Raw genomic sequence first — 19,903 nt, 5'->3', positions numbered from 1 at the left:
GCAGAGGGGAGATGGAAAATCAGGTCACGAGGTCTAGGAAAGAATGTAGGTTAATTAAAGTTTAAAACAGAGATCTTTCTGCAGTTTTTCCGTGAGTCAGCATCACGTCTGGGGCAAGAGGCAGGGGCACACCGGGTCCGATGGGGTCAAGCCTGGGGCTATGGTTAGGGCGAGGGTCCCCCACTGGAGGGAGCAGGCTGGGCTTGCTTGCAAGTTTCCATGCTTTTAAGCAACACTGGCAGCCCTCCGTGAATTTCCTTGACTGCTGGGGGAGCGTCCTGACTCAAGCTGAGAATCTGGGCAGCTGTTTGTATGAATCGTATTTGCTGCATGAAGCCAGCAGCCCGGACGGTGGGTGACTTCTCGGGGGGCTAGAGCGGCTGGAAGGGGAAGGGATTTGGTGGTGGCAGCATCTGGGTGACCTCATGACCATCTGTGGAATAAATAAAGGTGGACGTGATCTGGAGTAAAATTGCTCAATCCTGGTGTCACTCTGGAGGAGGCAGGGGTGGCCCCAGGGAGAACCCACTCACCCAGAGCTGGACTCAACATTCCCAGGGGAGCTCATGTCCCGAGATCCCCCATCCCAGGCAGAAGCTTCTCCGGATGCTTCTCCCTTCCTGGGCAAGGAGAAGAGGTGGACCAGGATCCTTGCTTTCCCCATTTCCCCTCTGACTTCAGGGGAGGGGAGGCTACACCTGCGCCTTCCACCCAGAAGGCCAAGGGGTGGGAACTGTCAGACCAGCGTCCTTGGCCCTGGGGAGGGGGTCTGCTTATCTGAGCTTGAAGCCCTCCCTGCGTTGCTGACACCAGCGATCAGTGTTGACACCACGTGTGCGGGGGCAGTGAGGGGACATGCACATGGCCGTGGGTCACGGTCATAAGTCTGAGAAGAGGGGCGCCTGGGTGGCTCATTTGTGAAGCGTCTGCCTTCGGCTCAGGTCATGGTCTCAGGGTGCTGGGATCGAGCCCCGCATCGGGCTCTCTGCTCAGCGGGGATCCTCCTTCTCCCTCTCCCTCTGCCGCTCACCCTGCTTGCGCGCTCGCTCTCTCTCTCTCTCGGTCTCTCTTGCTCTCCTTCTCTGTCTCTGTGTCAAACAAATAAATACCATCTTAAAAAAAAGTCTGAGATGCTCTCAGAGGGGCTCTGCCTCAACACCAAGTGTGTGTGCTTGGTGGGGGGGCATGTGGGTATGCCCCCCCGCCAGCTGTCCCCTGGAATCATCAGGCAAAGGCCGGAGGAACCACATGCCTGCAAGCTCAGCCCCCAAGGCGAGGGACTGGGGTGGGCGGCGTTCGGAGGTGATTAGGTCGTGCAGGTGACGCCTCCTGAGCGGGATCACTGCTCCTACAAAGGAGGCCCTGGGGAGCCCCCCAGCCCCTTCCAGCCGTGTGAGGACACGAACAGATCGGCTGACTGAACCGGGACGCGGGGGTTCACCGGACACCGCGTCTGCTGGGGTCTGTCTCAGACTCGCGGCCTCCAGGACCGTCGTCTATGAGCCCCCCTGGCTGTGGGGTTGTCACAGCAGCCGAAACTCAGGCAGGCGAGTAGGGCCCCACAGTCACCACCTGCCCCCTTTGCCTGGGACCCGGGGCTTCTGTTGCTAAGACCCAGCTGAGTTTGTCCCTCCTGAAGGCCCTGACAATACTGTGGAGACCTTTCAGCTTGGAAAGCTGCTGTGCGTCTTGGAGACATTCTGGAGACTGTGAAGAACATTTGTCTCATTGTGGCCGCTTGGCCTCCCTGGCACCCAGACAGGAGCTGGGCAGGTAGAGGCTGGCTGCTGGGGTCTGGGACTCTGGATGTGAGGTGCTGTCACCGACCCTTGCTCTGGGACCCCCTACCCCCCCCCCCCCCGAGCCAGCTTTCCTCGCTCGCCCAGGTCTTCCCTTGGCCTTAAGTGACTCTTGGACCCCCACCGACTTAGTCCAGCACAATCTTCTCTGTGGTGTTTGCCTGGGGAGGGAGGGGCGCCGAGGAAGTAGCTGAATGATGGAACCGGCAGAACTTTACCTTCAGGGCTCCCGGACACTTTTGCTCACAGCACAGGGAGTATAAGCGAGACAGGCACGGGCACCTCCTTGAGGACGGTTCAGGAACCCAGGCATCCCACCAGGAAGGGCGTCTAAGTCCCCGCAGTGATGACTGTACCCACATCCTGAATTCCTCCCCTCGGTATCGCCAGGGGCTTCCTGGGCTGAGGGGACTCTTTCCTTCTTTAGGCTTCATCGCTTTACAGATAACTTCTGGAACTCTGTAAGAATAAAGGGATAGCCTCCTTTGTCTACAGCCAGCTACGTGTCACCGTTACCTCTGAATCTAGAACAATCCGCCCTGGAAATGCCACCGCCGGGTCTCAAATACCCCTCTGTCGATGCCATCCTCTTGTCACATAGACTTTCCTGGGCACCGCATTGTCGAGATACAACATCCGCAAGGAGCCCTTGAGGTCTTTGATCCTCATACTGTTCCCAAAGGCGACATGACCATTTCTCTTTGCTCCATAATCGCGAAACGTTTTTATTTTTTGATTTATTAAATACCCATTAGATTCATCAGTTTGATTTTTAAAATTCTGCATCATCTGTTTCTTTGTAACGTCTTTGCATCGACATTTGCCTTCAACACTCGTCCACCTGTGAACTGCATCAAATGTTATTTATAAATGTCAAAAAATATGAAAATATTGTCCTATGTCCCCTCAGGAGAATGCAGTGGTCCAAGTTCTTATTACAGAATATTGGCTGAAGTCTTTCTCTGATTGTGAATATGTTTCCTCTTTGGCTATAGAAATACGAATTTGAGAAAATGGATCATGGATATGGTCATCTGCAGACCCACTGAGACTCCTCGCCCTGCAGCTAAAGGGAGGGGGGGTCTTGGTGGGGGCGGGGGTGGTGGGCGACTGTCCAGTTGGCATCAAATTCCTCCACTGAGGTTGGTGTCCCTGTGGAAAGAAACCCTTCTGGCCCATCACCTAAGGCAATGCCTTTTCTTTTTAAGATTTTATTTATTTGACAGTGAGAGAGGGAATACCAGTAGGGGGATTGGGAGCAGGAGCAGCCGACTTCCCGCTGAGCAGGGAGCCTGACCTGGGGCTCATCCCAGAACCCTGGGTTCATGACCTGAGCCGACTCCAGCCTCCCCTAAGGCAGTGTCTTCAAACCGGGGCCTCTGACTTATTCGCCGGCTGGCGTGTTGGGTTGGCATATTGCAACCGGCATTTTAAAAAACCGTAGAATTAAGGTTTCCGAGTGACATACAGGCCAGGCAGTTCCATTTGAATTTCAGTTACACAATTTCTTTCCCTATAAATATACCCCAAATATTGTGTGGGAGGTACACAACTAAAAAAAAAGAAAGAAAAGAAGTCATTGTTATTTATCTGAAATTCAAAGAACCTGGGGTCCTGTATTTTCTACCAAATCTGGCCACCCTAAGTAGCGCAGAACAGAAAATATCACACGTACAGGCAAGTCCTGGGCACCCGGGATGTGTTTCTCGCTGTGGGCCGGGGGCTGCGGAGAGCCAGCCCAGCACCTGGGCGCGTCTCCTGGGGACTGGGCGCGGTGGGGGGCACCCGGGCTGCTGTGATGGTCTTTGTCCTGGTCTCTGCCTCTGGGGGGGGGGGGGGCAGGAGGCTTTTCCTTGAGCTCGCAGCTCCGGATGGTCATTAAAACCTCACTCAGAAACCTTCGCCCGAGGAGGCTCTCGCCTTGTTCTGAGCGGACTTCAGTCCGGGCCGCGGCGACACCCGCTGGGCAAAGCCCCAAGGCCCGCGGACGCTTCCGCCTCTGGCCGCCAGGTGGCGACGCGCGGCCGCGGTTTGTGCGGAGCGAGGCTGTCGGCGCGGACGGGGGCCTGGACACCGAGCTGCCCTCCCCTTGTCCCCTGCGCGCCTCGCCGCAGCCCCGCAGCCGGGGCCGGGCCCTCCCCTCGCCGACCCTGCAGCCCGGACGTGCCCCGAGCCCGGCGGGGGAGGCGGGGCCGGAGAGCGGGGGGGGGGGGTGGTGCGGGGGGGGCCCCCCCAGCCTGCAGGTGCGGCGCTAGGGCACCGTCTCCCCGCGAGGAGAGCCGAGCCCCGGGGCTGCGGACCGTGACCCCGAACTCCCTCGAGTGCCCAGGCCCCGGGGGCTGGGGGGCTCGGCGGGCGGCCCCCAGCCGCTCGCAATGTGCCCCGCGTTCTGAGCCTGCCTCCCCGCCCGGCGCCCCGCAGCATGGGTTCCTGCCCACCCACCGGCCTTTCCCTGGACCTGCATATTTATTTAAACTCTCACAATGACGAGTAGCCCCCAGTCCTTCACGCAACTGCACGCGGGTCCTTATTGAGGTACTTCTTCATATCCTGACTTTGGGGTCCCTGCCTCCACACAGCCCTCCTGCCCTTGCTCGTCTGCCGCCCTGGTGGCTGTGTCCAGGCCGCTGGCATCTGCCGGAGGAAGAGGAGAGGCCGTGGGCTTCCCGCTTGGGTCTGTGCGGGCTGGGAGTGGGCACTGCAGCCCTGGCCACTCGCTGCCGCCTCCGGGTGTGGGGGGCGCGCCCGTGTCCACACTGGCCCTCTTGGGGGCTCTGCTGGCAGGGAGGACTGGAACATCTGTCCCCATGCCTGGGTCCCCTGCCAGGTTTCTTCAGGACTCTGGGAGAGAGAAGAGGCGTTTCGCTAGACTCTGGCTACAGTCCCAGCAGAGCCGTGGGACTCCGAACTAATGAGCGAAGGCGGCAAGCTTTCTCACCCCGGGGGGACAGACTGACCCAGGCTCTGTGGTCCGGGGTCACCTCCAGGGCGTTTCCCCACACACATGCCCTCCTCCCCTCCCAGGGCCAGCTGCTCACCCCTGGCCTGCCTCCGCTCGGCCCCGCACCCGCCTCAGCCAGCAGCCGCCAGGAGACGGGGGAGACAGACACGGCGCAGATTCTGAAAGGGCAAGTTGGGCACCACCATGAATAAGGAGAACTGGACAGTTTTCCAGAGAGTGGGGTTCTGAGGGGCACCTGAGCGGGGAAAGACCCTTCTCTCCGGGCCCCAGCCCCGCTTAGGCAACACCATGGGAACGGCCCACTGCGAAGTTTCCACATTCCACTCATAGAAATAGGATTGCTCATGGGGGCCGTGGGGGCCGCTGCCAGCAGGCCCGCTGCTCCTGGGGGGGAGCAAAGCCTGGGGAGTCTCCCAGCCTCAGAGTCAGCAGGCCTTGAAGGGCCCTGGCCCAGCCCCCCTGCCGCAGGAGGGGTGCGGGGGGCGGGGCCTCAGGGAGGCTTTCATCCACCTGCTCACTCATCCGTTCAGCAATTCTGGACTGATCCGTGGCTGCTTGAGGCTGTGAGAGGCGCCGGGACTCTGTGGCAATCCCAGGCCCGAGCTCGTGCAGCTGACCAGCCTTCGGGAAGAGGGACGCTGAACAGTGAAGACGTAGAGAAGGTCAGGGTCATGGGGTACACGTGGGGCTGTTTTGTTCTTGTCTTGGGGGCTGGCCTGCCTCCTGGAGGAGGAGCAGGAGAGGGAGGGAAGGGGGGGCAGGAGCACCGAAGGATGGGGGGGAGGGGAGGTGGCGTAGGTCAAAAGGTATTTAGGACTTCAAGGTCCCCTCGTAATTGTGACTGAGACCTTGGGGTACAGGAGTGCGGCTGGGTAGGGGTGAGTTGACCGGATCTGCATGTGAGCCCAAGACCAGCCCTGCAAGAGGCCCTGGAGCGATCCTTTAGGAGGACAACCTTGCAGTGGCTGGTCGGTGCTGAGAGTGCTTGGATGGGACAGTGGTGGGAACAGAGTCAAGCTACCGGATTTCATACACTTTGGGAGGGAGGATTTTGTATGAGGGGGTGGCCTGGCGGGACGCGGAGCCCGACGGCAGGGTCATCTCCCTCTGGAGTTAGATGGGAGTGTGTGTCTTTGATGGCGCCCGTCTCTAGGATCCCCCTGAGCACTTGTTTTGTTTTCGATTGGCCTCTGCTTTTTCTATCTCGAAAACCTTTATTCCGTGGGTCAGGGAGCCAGTGTAGAATTGCTGCTTGCTAAAAATTCTTGTCTCGGCTTTCCGATCAGTCACGGATGGGGATTGAAAGACATGTTTGGGATGTCACTAGGCTTATCTTTAAGGGGACCCGAGAGAAAATTCCATTTATTTTCCAACAGAAAGAGTGGCTGAGTAGCCCACGGTCCACCCTCCGGAGGGACCAAGGATGCCGCCAGAGAAGGGCGTGAGGAGGACAACGTGGGTGACCACGAGCAGTCTGCAGGGTGCGCTGTCGTGGTGGGCAGAGTCACAGGAAAGGTGTAAAGATGTTCCCACCCCTACCCCCTGGGACATGGGACTATGGGGTGTGGAGAAAGAGACTGCGCTGGTGGGACTGCGAGTGTCCCGGAGGCATCACACAAGTCCTTAAGGGTGGACAGCTTTCCCAGGTGTGGTCAGAAGAAGAGAGGGGATGACCGGCCAGGGATGTGGTCTTGTCGGCTTCCACCGCGAGGAAGGTGGGCCCTGAGCAGGGAGCAGCGGTGCTCTCTAGAAGCCGTGAGCACTGCCCTTGGCTCTCTCCCCTCTCAGCGAGGAGTCTCGTCAGCCTATAGGTGGCTTGAGCTTTCCATGAAGACACTGCGGTCCTCTTAGTGCAGGGAATCTGCGTCTTTCTGCCGGGACGTCAGAAGTTTTCGTAGCGGGACTGTGGTCTGAGGACACATTTAAAACCTTGGTAGATCTGGCCCATGTCCCCCTCCCCCAGTGCCGAGGGGACCACTTTCTGGCTCGTGGGAACCTTGGGGACGCACAGCCAGGTTCCCAGTCCCACCCATCCGAAGCGAGGAAAAGGGGCTGACGGTGCTTTGATCCAATCTGTCTGGTGAACCCAGTAGGAAAGCTTTGGGGTTTAGGTGTCAAGGGAGAGAACTGGCTTGGAGGGTTTGGGGGGACCCACAGAGTCATGGGGAGAGTCTCTGTCTTGAGCTCACTTGTGCTGTGGGAACGTGTAAGCAGCTGGCTCAGGTGGGGCTTTCCTGGGACCCCTCCAGGGGTGCTCCCAGCAGCGTGGAGGGGAGGGGTCATTGAGGGGAGCCCGGGTGTCCCTCCAATGCCATTGGGGCGTGAGGAGCTGGCCAGGCAGCCCCTGGAACTAGAGGGGAGGGCAGGACGTCCTTGCAGGCGATGGCTGTGGGCTGTGTGAGCCCTGGGGTGTCCTGTAAGGCCCTGGAGACCCCACAGGGAGCAGGTGTTTGGTCTCACATGAGTTCATCCACCAAGATTGTTCTGAACAAAATAAATGGTCTCAGTGGTTTCCGAGAAACAACAGAAAAATGGTAAGAGCAAAACTGAAAGTAAAACCCTTTCCTTCCTGAACAGAATGGAACCTTTGGGGATTCCCAGAGACAGTTTCTCTCTGGCCCGGCAGACCCTCCTTCTGGCCCCAAGAGTTTCCCAAGTCTGGAGTTTATCAGTTTACAGGAGCCCAGCGATGGGGTGGCGGCTCCTCTGATGGCCCCAAGCCCAGCTGAGGAGCTGGTTTTGTTCTGGGTTCCCCTCCTGCCCCTGCCGGTCACCCCTTTGTCCCCACAGCCTCGCCAAGGCCCCCGAAGGTTGACCCCTTTCATCTGAACGCGTGTGAGCGCTCACACCCGGGGGGTGCGGTCTGGGCAAGCACACGTGTACGGACTTCCCTTGAGGCTGTGGGAGCATCTTTCTGGTTCTGGATTCTGGATACATTCACAGCCCAAAGGTCTTTGGATCAGGAAAAAAGGATTCTCTGGGAGCATCCCTCGCCCCCAGCATTTCTAGGAGGAGCTGCTCTGCAGGCTAAACTCGGGTTCCAGCACCTTCTAGCTCCAGAGTCCCAGGCATCGTCTTGTCCCGAGGCACGTGTCAGTTAGGGCCTGCCTCGTGCCGCTGTCAGGGAGTGAAGGAGGTTGTCCAGGACAAGCGCCCCGTTCGGGACAGAAGCCCTGTTTTGCGCACACGGGGGGATATTGTGGTATGCGTGTATGGCGGTGCCCAGACCCCCGAGAACTCCGTGTGTTCTCTCACCGTGTCCCGTCGTGCAGCGTGGGGACGAGCACGTTTCTGTCTCTGTGAGCAGGAAGTACTGACCACAGGGAACGGCGAATAAGCCAGGGCGGTCCTTAGGCCGCTGTTTAGAAACAGAGGACTGTTCTCGCACGCCGAGTGGGGCCTCCTGACAAGGCCCACGGGACTGTGCTGTGTGTGATCCCTTCGGGGAAAGACCGGATCCCGCTGCCTTGGTGGGGTGGGGATTTGGAGGGACCAGTGCTGTCGGGGGGCACACACTGCTCTCCACCCTCACGGCTTCCAGCCGGAAGGAGAATTAAAGTGACCGGGGACAGATCCACAGGAGGAAAAACCCAAAGGGCTTTGGACCGAAGTAGGAGATTAGTGAAATTCAACCAGCTTTTATATGGCCTTGTTGGCTCTGACGTTCCTATCTCTGGTGATGAGGCGGTCTTCTTCTTTACCGACAGGGCACCTTTCATGGGGGGGACTTACTTTCTGCTTTCGGGGGACAGAGGAGGGTCCGAGGGACCTTCCTAAATAGCTTTCATGTAAAATAATCCACACGCCATCTCGGTGGCCCACGCTTGGCCGCTGGAGCGTGCAGACGTCCAGCGCTTCAGGAAGTCAGGCGGTGAGTCTGGGAGAGGGGAGGTTGCCGCTAAGGGGTGGGTTGCAGCCAGAACAGCACCCCCGAGACGCCCGCGCAAACGCCTCGTTCCACCACAAAGGGGAGTGACCGTTGCTGACGGAAACGAGGCTGCTGGTCAGAGGAGGAACTTACAGAGGGACCCAGCCTGGGAGGCCCGGGGCTGTGCGGCCATCACGGGGTCCTTCGCAGGGGGAGACTGAGGCCGAGCCGAGAGCAGATTGTGAGCCGGCAGTTGCTGGGTCTGCAGCCTAGAGGACAGGCTCTGTGAGCCGCGAGGGCAGGCAGCATCTGGAAGGGGGGAACACAGCCCAGAGAGACCCCGGCCAGAACTCTGACCTCCACGGCAGAAGCCCACAAAGCTTGTGCACAAAGCTTGTACGCCTCTATGCGTACGGTCATTTGTTACAGAAGCAGCAGGACACTCCTACGGGCTGTGTGGGGTCCAGGTAGGAGACCCCCAGTGTGTCCTAGGGGCTCCCTGGCTAGTGGCTGACAGCTGTCGTCTGGGGTAGAGCTGAGTTTCCATGTTGGCTGTGGAAGGCAGGGCTGGGCTGTCAGGTCAGAGCCCAGAGGGGGCACCGTTAGGTCGCTGTGGCTGGGGAGTGGGTGGTCCAGAGGGAGAAAGGAGGGACTGGCCCACACTGGGCAGAAGCTGCTCCAGGGTCTGGGCGATGCCGCTCTTGGCGGAGTCCAGGGTGGCCTCCTAGGCAGTGAGCGCTTCCAAGGAGAGAGAGGCTTCCAAGAACAACAGCAGTGATCATGCCCTTGTTGGTGAGACGACACCACAGCTAGAGACAGGGAGCAGGGACTTGAACCGACGTCTGCACACCACGTTCAACCGCATTACCCACGGGAGCTGACACGTAAAGCCGTCCCCGTGTCCACGGACGCGTGAGTTCACACAGGGGGCGGCCCGTGCTCGCCGTGGAGCACGACGCAGCCTTAAAAAGGAAGGAGGGGTGCCTGGGTGGCTCAGTCTTTGAGCCTCTGCCTCGGTTCGGGTCATGATCCCAGGTCCTGGGATCGAGCCCCGCATTGGGCTCCTGCTCAGCAGGGAGCCTGCTTCTCCCTCTCCCACTCCCCCTGCTTGTGTTCCCTCTCTCACTTTCTCTTTCTGTCAAATAAATAGATAAAATCTTAAAAAAAAAAAAAAAGGGAAAGGAAGTTCTGCTACAACATAGATGAAGCTTGAGGACATGGTGTCAGCCACACAAGGACAAACGCCTTGTGGTTCCACCTCTGTGAGGTCCCTAAAAGGGTCAGAATCACAGAGACAGAAAGTAGGGTGGCGGGCGTCAGGGGCTGGGGAGGGGGGGGATGGGGGTTCCTGTTCAAAGGGAACAAGTTCTTGTTTGCAATGACCAAAAAGTTCTGGACATGGATGGTGGGGACAGTCGCACAGCATAGTTAAGGGTGTCACGCTGCAGCGCTGCCTGGCCCGCTGACAAACGGTCAGAGTAGTGACTTGGATGTTGTGCGAGTTTTACCGTGAGTAAAAAGAGCGTTCTCATTTCAGCAGCATGTGCACTAGAAGTGGAAGGATACAGAGAAGATGAGCTCGGCCCCTGCGTGACCACGACACACAAATTCGTGAGTCATTCAACATTAAAAAAAAAAAAAAGATTTATTTACTTACTTGGTGGAAAGCGCATGAACAGGGGGAGGGGCAGCCAGAGGGAGAGGGAGACGCAGGCTCCTCACTCAGCGGAGATCCTGACGCGGGGCTCGATCCCAGGACCCTGGGATCATGACCTGAGTCGAAGGCAGAGGCTTAACCCACTGAGCTGTCCAGGAGCCCAATACCCATATTTGTAGACGCAGAGGAAGTTTCTCTGGCGCTTTCCAGCTTCCTCCCATTGATTTCTTTTTTCGGTTGCAGGACGGCGGGAGGGCATCTCTAAGGCCGGGCTGCGGTCGGTCAGGCACAAAGGCAGAGAGATGCGACGGCTGAAAAGAAATGGCCTCTGGGGCAAGAAGAAACCCAGGCTGGAAGAGGAAAAAGCAGGCAGCGAGCTCCAACACATCCTGCCCAGTGAGGCTTCGGGCAACGGGAGGCAGCGGCGCAAGGGCCGTTCTCCAAAGCTGACACCGTGGATCGCAGGGCTTTCGGCACGGTGGATCGCAGGGCTTCAGAGACAATTGCTCAGAAATAAAGGACCCCAAAATGTTTTTCATCTGACAGAAACTTCCAAAGGTAGGCATCTCGCCTTATATATTTCTTTTAAAGATTATTTATTTGAGAGAGAGAGAGCAAGAGAGAGTACAGCGGGGTGGGGGGGCAGGCAGAGGGAGAAGCAGGCTTCCCGCTGACCCCAGGACCCCGGTAAGAGCCGAAGGCAGACGCTTGAGCGACTGGCCCCCCCAGGCGTCCCTGGGTCGCACCTTTATATCTGGAGACTTTGTCCTGTTCCTTCATGTTCTGGCTGGTGTGTTTATCGTTTCGTGCAGTATTTACTCTACGTGCCAGCCTCGTGGGTGTCACTCTGGGCACCTGGAGGGGACCGGGCACAGCAAGAAGTGTGCCTGGACCCCATGGTGAGCGGGGCTGCTCGCTGGCCCCTGCACCCAGTGTCGTGGGCCGTCGGTGGGGGGGGGGGCCGGAGCCCAGGGGGGCTCCGACACGGTGCGGGGGGGGGGGGGGGGGGGAGCAGGAGGACTGAAGCCTAGTGAAGCGGCCCGTAGTCACCACACCTGTGAGAAGCGCCTCCTGGTGGCAAAGCTGGAGAAACCAAGGTTCAGGGCGGGGCTCTTTGCCGGGGGACCCACAGCCACTGAGAATGTCCCGGTTCCAATGTGGCCGGCAGAGCGGGCTCCGGCTTGAGCCCCAGGCTAGGGCTGCAGGAGTGAGCGAAGAGGGGCCCTGGGGTGGGGTCGGAGCTGTGTGCGGGGCGTCTGTGTCTGAGCCGTGTTTGTGTCCCCGTGACCCAGCGTGGGTCTGTGCCCAGAAAACTCGCTGAATGACCTGGAGTGCCACAGCAGGGCGGGGGCTGGGCTGCTCATGAAAGCTCTGGTCCGCTGTGGCTTTGTGGGAGGAGCTGGGACCTTGACAATCTGGGGAATGTTTCCCTGAGGCGGGGAGGGTAAGTTGCAGAATGGCCCTGGGAGCGTGGGGTCATGGGGCCGTAAGATGTCACCAGCTCCTTTCTGTCTCTGGTACCAGGCATCATCATTCAAGAGGGGACAAGTGTTTATCAGTTGATTCACAGGCGATGGCATCTTTGAGGTCCCCCCATCCTCGCTTGCCCTGTGCCTGGTGACATCAGGGCAACCTTGCCAGGATGGTCACTTTTCAGGGGCATTTCACTTTCGTTCTCTGGCCAGCTGTTGCCGGCCCTTCGTGTTGCTGGCCTGTGATGCCTGGAGCAGCCAAGCTGTGCTCGGCTCAACGGGCCTGCCCGGGACGCAGGTGGACACAACAGCGGCCCCCACCCCCACGTCTGCCTTTGCCTGCCTGACCCATGCCCCCCAGTATCCTTGCTAAAGAAATAGTACCAATGCAGCCATGTTTGCACAAAGCCCGGGAGGTCTCAGGGCTTTGTAAGGTCAGCTCTTCTGTTTTTGGGTAGGGGGATGACGGCCTCCCACCCAGAAAACAGCCAGGTTGGTGCAGGATAAACAGGGGCCCCATGTTGGAGGGAGGGAGCAGCGGGTTCTAGAGGAGTGAGTGCTGTCCGGGGAAATAGCACGGGAGCCGTTTTCAGGAGTCACACGAAAAATATAAGAAGAAACAGCTGAAATTAATTTTGGTAATATAATTTATTTAGCCCAATACAGGTAACATATATTTCAGCATGTTTCAACAGAAATAACATAGTATTTCAGCATGTTTCAACTTTCCATCAGTATTAAAATCAAGATGTTAAACATTGTTCTCTCCCCCCTGCCCCACCCCCACTAAGTCTTTGAATTCTGCTGTGTGGTCTACACTGACAACAGCTAAGTTTGCACATTTCAAGGGCTCAGTAACCACGTGGAGCTTGGGGCTGCCGTGCTGGACGGTGCGGCTCTGGAAGGAAAGGGAGGGATGTCCGAGCAGCCCTGCGTCTGGTGAAACCACAGAGGTTACAGTTCCTAGTGTAGAGTCTAAGCTAATTAATTACTAGCATCAAGGAGCTGTCTATGAGATGGGATAGGGACTCAAAATAATTACATGCCGTGGAAGGCCGTCCTGTTTGGATTCAAAATAATTTCCATCCCATACTCCACTCCTTCTCAATTCTTTGTATTATTATAAGTTCAGAAGTTTTCACTGAGAGACCCAGCGAACTAGGGACTTAAGATAAAGCAAGATAAAATTTGCTTCTCTCATGGAAGATTTGAGTGGGTGGTTCGGAGCTTCTCAGGGCTCAGAGACCCAGACCTCTCCATTGTATTCCTTCATTATCCTCCACATGGGGTTCCTGTCTCATGGCTCAGAATGGCTGCCCAGGTCCTGGCCTCACATGTACATTCCAGCTGTCAGAAAGGAGAAATAGGAAAGGGGAGGACATGTTGCCCTTGACAAAAGAAAGGCACTCTGAGCCTCAACTTGGAATATAACTGCCCTCTCACTTTGAAATTTCCAGGAGATGTTAAAGCTCAAAAATGCCCTTTCAAGTTAAAGTCCAGAAGAATTGGTGTCTAAGTGTTCAAATGCTTTGGACAACCCTGCCCACCAATTCCTCCTTTGGTGTTGAGTCTCACGGGACTGGCCTCCTGCAGCTACATGCTGGAGAGTCATGGTGGGGTTCCTCTGGGATCCAAAGCAGAATCCTTTCCTCCCCATCTCTCCCTCTGGGCACAGCAAGGAGGCCGAGGACCAGCATCATTAGCACCTGTCAGAAACGCACATTCCAGGGCACCTGGTGGCTCAGAGGGTTTAAGTGTCTGCCTTTGGCTCAGGTCATGATCTCCAGGTCCTGGGATAGAGCCCCATGTGGGGCTCCCAGCTCAGCGGGGAGTCTGCTTCTCCCTTTCCCTCTGCCTCTCCCCCTGCTTGTGCTCACTCTCTCTCCCTGTCTGTATCCTTCTCAAATGAATAAATAAAATCTTAAAAAAAAAAAAAAAGAAATGCACATTCCAGTCTGGGCTGTGGTCCTGACGTGCCTTCCTTCTGAGAACCCCTTGCTAGAACATTTTCCACTAAGTCTGCTGGACCTCCCTCTCTGGGCCTCTGGTGGGGAAAGTGCTTTTGCTGTGTCCATGTTGGGTTAGCAGGCCCACCGCTGAGGAAGGCATGGACCATGCAGGGCCTTGGGAGCTTACGGGTTCTCGGGAAGAAACTGTGCGTGTTAGGTTTTCTGCTCCAGAGGCGATACTGGAAGCCCACGGTCTTCTGCGGCCATTGTAATAAGCCTGGGGCCTTCTGATCCCGACTGGCCACGAGGCGCTGCATTCCCAAAGGCTCTCGAAACCTCCTCTGGGTCTTCTTGCTGGTTCCCGGATGGATGGGTTCCATCCATGGATGGGCCCACCCCCACCCGACCCCAGGGCGCCCCTCCTCCTCCCGGATCCACAGGGCTTCCAGGCACGCTGCTGAGCCATCCTTTTGCTCTCTTTCTTCCAGGCTTCCAGGAGTTGGTCCAGGATGCGCAGTTCCTGGAGGCCTGCCAGAGCATCTCCAGGTTGGAGGAGGAAGGGCAGGACTGCGGTCCCCTGTATGAGGCTGTGGCCCAGAGCATGTGGCAGGTTGTCCAGCAGGCTCTGGGTGGCACTGGGCCCAGCCGGGAGCTGGAGCAGAAGCTCCAGGCAGTGCTGGCCACTGTGGAGTGGGCACAGGACCAGCACGAAAGGCGGGAGGCCGGTGCCCACCAGGACGGCGGAGTGGCCACCTGGGCCGGTCAGCTGAATAAGCTACTGAGAAACGATGCTGAGACCCGAGTGCCCACCCTGGGCCCCAAGGACCAGCTGAACCTGTACCTGGAGAAGCTAGACAAGGCAGTGAGACAGGGTCTGGGGTCCCCGCGGGCGAGCCGGTTGGGGACCCGCCTCTGGGAGGTCTACAGTACGTACTTCCACGAGGTTCTCCTCGGCCGCCTCTCCGAGCTCACTCAGCCCTGTGGCGCCGACTTGGAAAGCTGTCAGGTCCTGTACACCTGGGGCAAGACCAACTTGTTCGAGCAGCCTGGGTGAGTCCTCTTGGGGGATCTTGGGGTGCTAGGCGAGGCCACTGCTCGGGGGGAGGCCCTCGGGCCAGAGCTGTGGTCCACGGAGAGCCTTCGGAGGAGCCGCCGGGGCGGGGCTGGTGGTCGGAGAAGGGCAGACGCAGCTGGCCTTGGGGAGAGCGTGTGCACAGGCCTGTGTTCGTGCGCGCCCGTGTGTCTGTTGCGTGGTGTGCGTATGGGTGTTTAGCGCGTTGGGGTGTGCGTGTGCGTGTGCGTGTGTGTGTGAGACAGAGAGACCGCCGAGACTTGTCGACAACAACAGAGCCTCTCGTTCCCACGTCTCAACCCTGGCTGCCCTCTCCAGTCATGGGGGCTTGTGCAGGGCTGGGGCGCGGGCAGCACAGGCCGGGGAGGGTGAGAGCCCCGGCCTGGGGTGCCCTGCCCTTAGCACCGAGCTGTCCTCCCCGCCGCTGCCCTCCGCCGACCCGGCTCAGCTCTTGACCCCCCCATGGCTCCTTCTAACCCAGCAGGGAGACACTTGCAAAAGCGCGCCGGACCTCCCGGGAGCCAGTGGTTGGGCACCTCCTGGACCCCCTGATGTTTGTTACCTGGATGTCCCAAGTGCAGCAGATGCTTGTACGGCTGATCCAGGTAAATGGGTCCAGCAGTATCTCACCCAGATCAGTATCACCCAGTGTCACCCAGAGGCGTCCTCGTCCCATATCTGGGGCCCAGCAGGCAGAGGCTGGGCCAGGGCGGCCCTGGGTGGGGGGCTGCGGGAGTGGCGGTGGGTCGGCTCTGGCCCTTGAGCGCCGTCACGTGGGAGGTAACAGTGGCCGTGGCTCCAAGGTGGGAGGAGCATGGTCTAGCAGGCCCGGAGGGAGAGCGCCTGACCGGAGGTCTCTGCCTTGACCGGTGAGGACGGTCTGGCTTCTTCCATACCAGCGGCTCCAGAGCAGGGCCGGTGAGCCCCAGGTGGAAAGCCGGCCGCCCCAAGGTGGGTGCACGTGGTGAATCCACGGCAGACACAAGGAGGACTGGAGGGGACAGTGCACTCTCCAGCTGTGATCGCTTTTAACCCACGTGAGCTCCTGTGCCGGTGTTCCTGGTCTTGGCACAGACGTGTCAAGAGTCCTGGGGCCCGGTGGAAGAGGTGTTCAGGATACAGGGAAGCCCTCTGCCTTTCTTAGCTCATGGACTGAGAGACAAAGCTTTACGACGGTGCCATAAAGAATCGGTATTGATTTAGCTGGAACTTTCCAGTAACTGGTATATAAGTGTCTGGAACTTTCCAGTAACTGGTATATAAGTGTCTGGAACTTTCCAGTAACTGGTATATAAGTGTCTGCCTTTTCCTTGACTGTGAACTCAGGGCTCTGTCTTGTTGAAGCCCCTGGGTTTTGAGGCCCCCTGTCCTTCGTGGTTCCCCCCAAAACTGTGGAGGTGCAGTCTCAGCTGAAGGAAGGAAGACAGGTCTTAGCATTCCCTGTTCTCCCACACCCCATCTGTCAAGGGATGTGCTGTGTGTCGAGCTGTCCACTCGGACAGGCAGCCAAGACGAACATGACCATGTAGCCTTCCCTCCGTGTCTTACTGCGGTGGTGTCGGCAAGAGGCTTAGCAGGAGCGGTACCTGTTCCATCCCTGGCACCCGGGCCAGGCAATGGCTAGCCTGATGTGGGGTCAGGACCCTCTCCCAGCCCAGGTGGCCAGACACAGCTCCCTGCAGTTCGGTGGGTGAGAACAAGGCATGACAGGCACAGGGCTAGGTTTGGGAAAGTACTGAGTGCTAAGTCGATGGGGAAAATTGGCTTCTAGACTGTCCCTTTCCTCAGAGAAGAAGGCTTCGGCCTGGCCAGGGCTCCCAGTAAGCAGGCCTCCAGATGGAGGTGCCTGGACTAGGAGTGAGACCATGCATGGGAGCGGGGCAGCCAGGCTGAGGCCTCCCTGGGACCACACAGCACTGGCTGCGTCATAAGCCCCGGTGAGGAGGGCAGCTTCCCCTGGGGACCTGCCAGCCTTTGTCACTGACTGTGGTCGGGCCCGAGAAGTCACACTTCTGTTTTTGGCCACAAGCTGATTCCCAGTACCCTGGGTCTCCCTGGCACCCCCTGGTCCCCAGCAGTCCGTGTCGCCACCCCAGGCTGTGGGTGTCTGGGTGCCCTCTCAGGTCTCACCCACGGAAGAGCTCTGGCTGCCCAGGTGTGGTAGCTGCTTGTCGCCCCCAGGTGAGTGAGTGGGTGGGGCATGGGAGGGGACCTGCCAGGAACCAGGAGGAGGGCAGGTCTAGAAAGTGTTGCAGGGGCCACCCATGAGGGACAGAGGGCTGGAAGCTATGAAAGCGGAGGTTTACTCGGAACTGGGTCCTTCGGGGTTGGGGGGATTTCAGGCCGCTGGCTGACGGTCCCTGGGCTGGCTCTGGTTCTCACCCTCTCCCCCATCCTCATTTGGGGGCTGGATCTGGTGTGCCCCAGAGAGGAACGGGGGTGGAGAGAGAAGTTGCTTTTACTGTTTTCTGGGCAGGAAAAGTTGAGAAACCATCTAGACAGAGTCCTGTGCTGTGATCTGAACAAGCGGGCGCAGGGTTCCCTCCCAGCGTTTCTCGAAGTTCTCCAGGTACGCACCTGTCTGCACCCTCCCAGCCTGCCACTTGGGGTCCTTGGCCCCTTCCTGAGCACCTGGCCTGGTGAGGGGGGATGGCTGACAGGTGGTGGGGCACTTGAGCAGCAGGGATGGGCAGCACGGTGGAGGGGGGCTCCGGGCATCGAAGCATCAGAGTCTGAGGGGCGCCAGGGCAGGGCTGCCGGGCGTATCTTCTGGGGAGGGGTCTCTTCCTGGAATGTCTCAACTCCCAGGCTTGCTTGGGCCTCAGGTAGGACCTGCACTGGGACCGCTGTCTGGGGACACCTTAGGGAGAGGGTGGAGCCCTATCGGGGTGAAGGATGTTCGGCCCAGGAGGAGGAGAGGCCACCAGCGTGTGTGGTGGTGGTGGAGGGAGGGACACGGTGGAGGGTTCAAGGGAGAGAGGCCTGGCAAGATGGGGGGTGTGGAAGGGGTAGCGAGGGCCTGGGGGGAGATGTCTGCTCTGTGCCACCTGCAGAGTGGCACAGGTGTTGGGGCGGCCTGTGCATGCCAGCCCCTCCCGCAAGAACAGTGTCAGGCACGTTGCGGGGGGACACAGTCTCCTGGGGTCCACTGGCTGTGTGACAGGTTCCTGGGTCCCCCTGAGAGCCCACTTGCTTTGACTGACAGCTGCTGGAAGAAACTGTGAATGCAGTACTCCCCCTGGGACTACCTATCAGTAGCCAGGTGCAAGGGATGGTTCTGGAAAAATTTTCAGACTTTCTGAAAAGGTAAGTGAAAAGGTGGTCCTTGCCCAGAGAAGAAGGCATGGGACGCTGGGTCCACAGAACCCCAGTTAGAGTGCTGCCCAGCCTCCAACCACTGGCCGCCAGGTGCCAGGTGCTTGGCCAGTTCCCAAAGCAGGGGAAGGTTCAAGCATCAGCTTTGGGTGCTCCCAGTCTGGCTGGCTTCACCTCCCGCCATGGCTCTACAAATGTCCCATGGCGGCATCATCTGACACGGGGCTCTGGCCTCGTGTGGCCTTCAAGCTAGTTCCATGGAGACACCACGGTTAAATTTTATTTAATTTTAATTAATTGACCTTTAAACACCACACGGGGCTGTGGCTCCCATACTGGGCAGCAGGACTAGGATTCGGGGGAAGCCCAGGATGGGAGTCATGAATGTATAGGGTTGAATTCTGTCCTTATTTAAAATTTGGTGTTTTGCTCATGATGGATGCTTTGGACTGATTTTGATTTTTAAAAAATATTTCATTCAAATATTATCTCGGTTACGGATCCTGGCCAGGGACCTGGTAGATGACCAGCCTCCCTGTTTCCTCTGCTTTTCACCATCAGACCCCTGTACCACACACCCGGCTCTGCCCTGGCCTCAGGGTTTGGGTGGGGACCCTGCCTCTTTCCTGCCGGGCTGGGGGGTCCGTGTTGTGGGCTCCCCCTGTCTCAGACGGAGCACTGTGTAGACCACATCACCAGGCGCCTCTCTCTGGGGCCTTCAGAGAAGCTGTGTTCACCTACCACTGGCTCCATTACAGGCGGACATGAAGCAGGTTACTTAAGAGAGAACAAACGTGGATTTTTCAGTAAATTCAGCCAGGTTTTAAATGTTTAAGAAAATGTGGCTGGGTGGCCAGGTTGATCTGTGTTCTTGGGACTCAGACAGGTGAGGGTGCCCTTTCTTTCCTGTCTTTGGGGAGGAGTGTGCTGTCCCTGGCCCTCTCCCTGTTCTCTGTTGTAAGGGAGCTTCAGTGGCCCAGCCCAGGCATGGGGTGCCAGCCTCCCCTTCCTGAGAGCTCAGCACCCCCAGGCCTCACCCCGACTCTCTGCGTGGAGGGGCCAGCCTGGCTCCGGGAGCACTGCCTCCCCTCCCTACCCCTCCTTCACTGCGGGGGTGGGGGCGGGCGCAGCTCTCAACTACAGCCTTCGCAGCAGTTCCGTGTCCACAGGGAAACACCACTCCCGTCTTGTTCTGGAAGCATCTACCGCTAACGGTCACCGAGAGCATTAAATGAAAAGGTCCTTAGGAAGCGTCAGGCTGCAGGGTCTGACAGCTGGGGTGCCGTCACCCACACGTGTGATTCTGCTAGGGACGTGGCAGTCAAGTGGGGAGGGAGCAAGGCCTCGGGGTCTGGCTGGCGGGGCCGGGCTGGAGGCCGGGCTGGGGGCAGGGACTCATCTCCATTCGCCGCTGCAGCTACCAGGGGAAGGCTGTCCGCTTCATCCAGCAGAACGCGGTGGCTGGGGCCTTCCCGGAGGTGCGCGTGCTGGCAAACTGCAGCATCCTCAGGTGCGTGCGGGTGCGGCCGGCGTGTGGGCGGGGCCAGTGGGCGTGTCGGGGCGTGGCCGGTGTGGGGCTGTCAGTGGGTGTGTTGGGGGCGGAGAGCGGGAGTGGGCGGGGCTGGTGGGCGTGGCCGGGCGTGGGCGGTGCCAGCAGGCGGGCCAGGCGGCAGGTCCGCGTGGACCACCTGTGGGAAGCGGGCTAACACCCTCATGTGCGTACGGGACGACCGCCGCACACGGAAACGCCAGGTGTCGGTGGCCCTGGTTGCCTCTGGCAGAGGAGTGTCGCACCGTACCTTTGGCATT

The 19,903-nt window shown here is 58.7% G+C and overlaps 1 protein-coding gene and 1 non-coding gene across 9 annotated transcripts in view; both read left to right on the top strand.

The window, feature by feature from the left end:
- The window catches only part of LOC123943137, a 45,938-nt gene that overhangs the window by 16,080 nt on the left and 9,955 nt on the right, over positions 1–19,903 (top strand). The window contains exons 1-8 of one of the 8 annotated variants that reach the window (XM_046007039.1): positions 5,288–5,423; positions 10,170–10,240; positions 10,530–10,844; positions 14,196–14,757; positions 15,261–15,384; positions 17,256–17,348; positions 17,985–18,085; positions 19,512–19,604. In XM_046007039.1, the coding sequence (XP_045862995.1) occupies positions 10,589–10,844; positions 14,196–14,757; positions 15,261–15,384; positions 17,256–17,348; positions 17,985–18,085; positions 19,512–19,604 (1,229 nt within the window). In that variant the 5' untranslated portion in view covers positions 5,288–5,423; positions 10,170–10,240; positions 10,530–10,588. Of the gene's footprint in view, positions 1–5,287; positions 5,424–5,643; positions 5,730–8,791; positions 9,097–9,855; positions 9,931–10,166; positions 10,241–10,529; positions 10,845–14,195; positions 14,758–15,260; positions 15,385–17,255; positions 17,349–17,984; positions 18,086–19,511; positions 19,605–19,903 lie in introns of those variants that run through there. The other 7 variants (XM_046007037.1, XM_046007044.1, XM_046007040.1 and 4 more) reach the window with 7 other exon arrangements.
- On the top strand, positions 10,154–10,260 carry LOC123945371. Its single transcript, XR_006819204.1, has one exon. It is a non-coding gene; the product is annotated as a U6 spliceosomal RNA (small nuclear RNA).

The sequence above is a fragment of the Meles meles genome, chromosome 6 (assembly GCF_922984935.1).
Source record: "Meles meles chromosome 6, mMelMel3.1 paternal haplotype, whole genome shotgun sequence".
Lineage (NCBI taxonomy): Eukaryota > Metazoa > Chordata > Mammalia > Carnivora > Mustelidae > Meles > Meles meles.
Note: the sequence above shows the minus strand (reverse complement) of the source record. Positions and strands in the feature narration are given on the sequence as shown.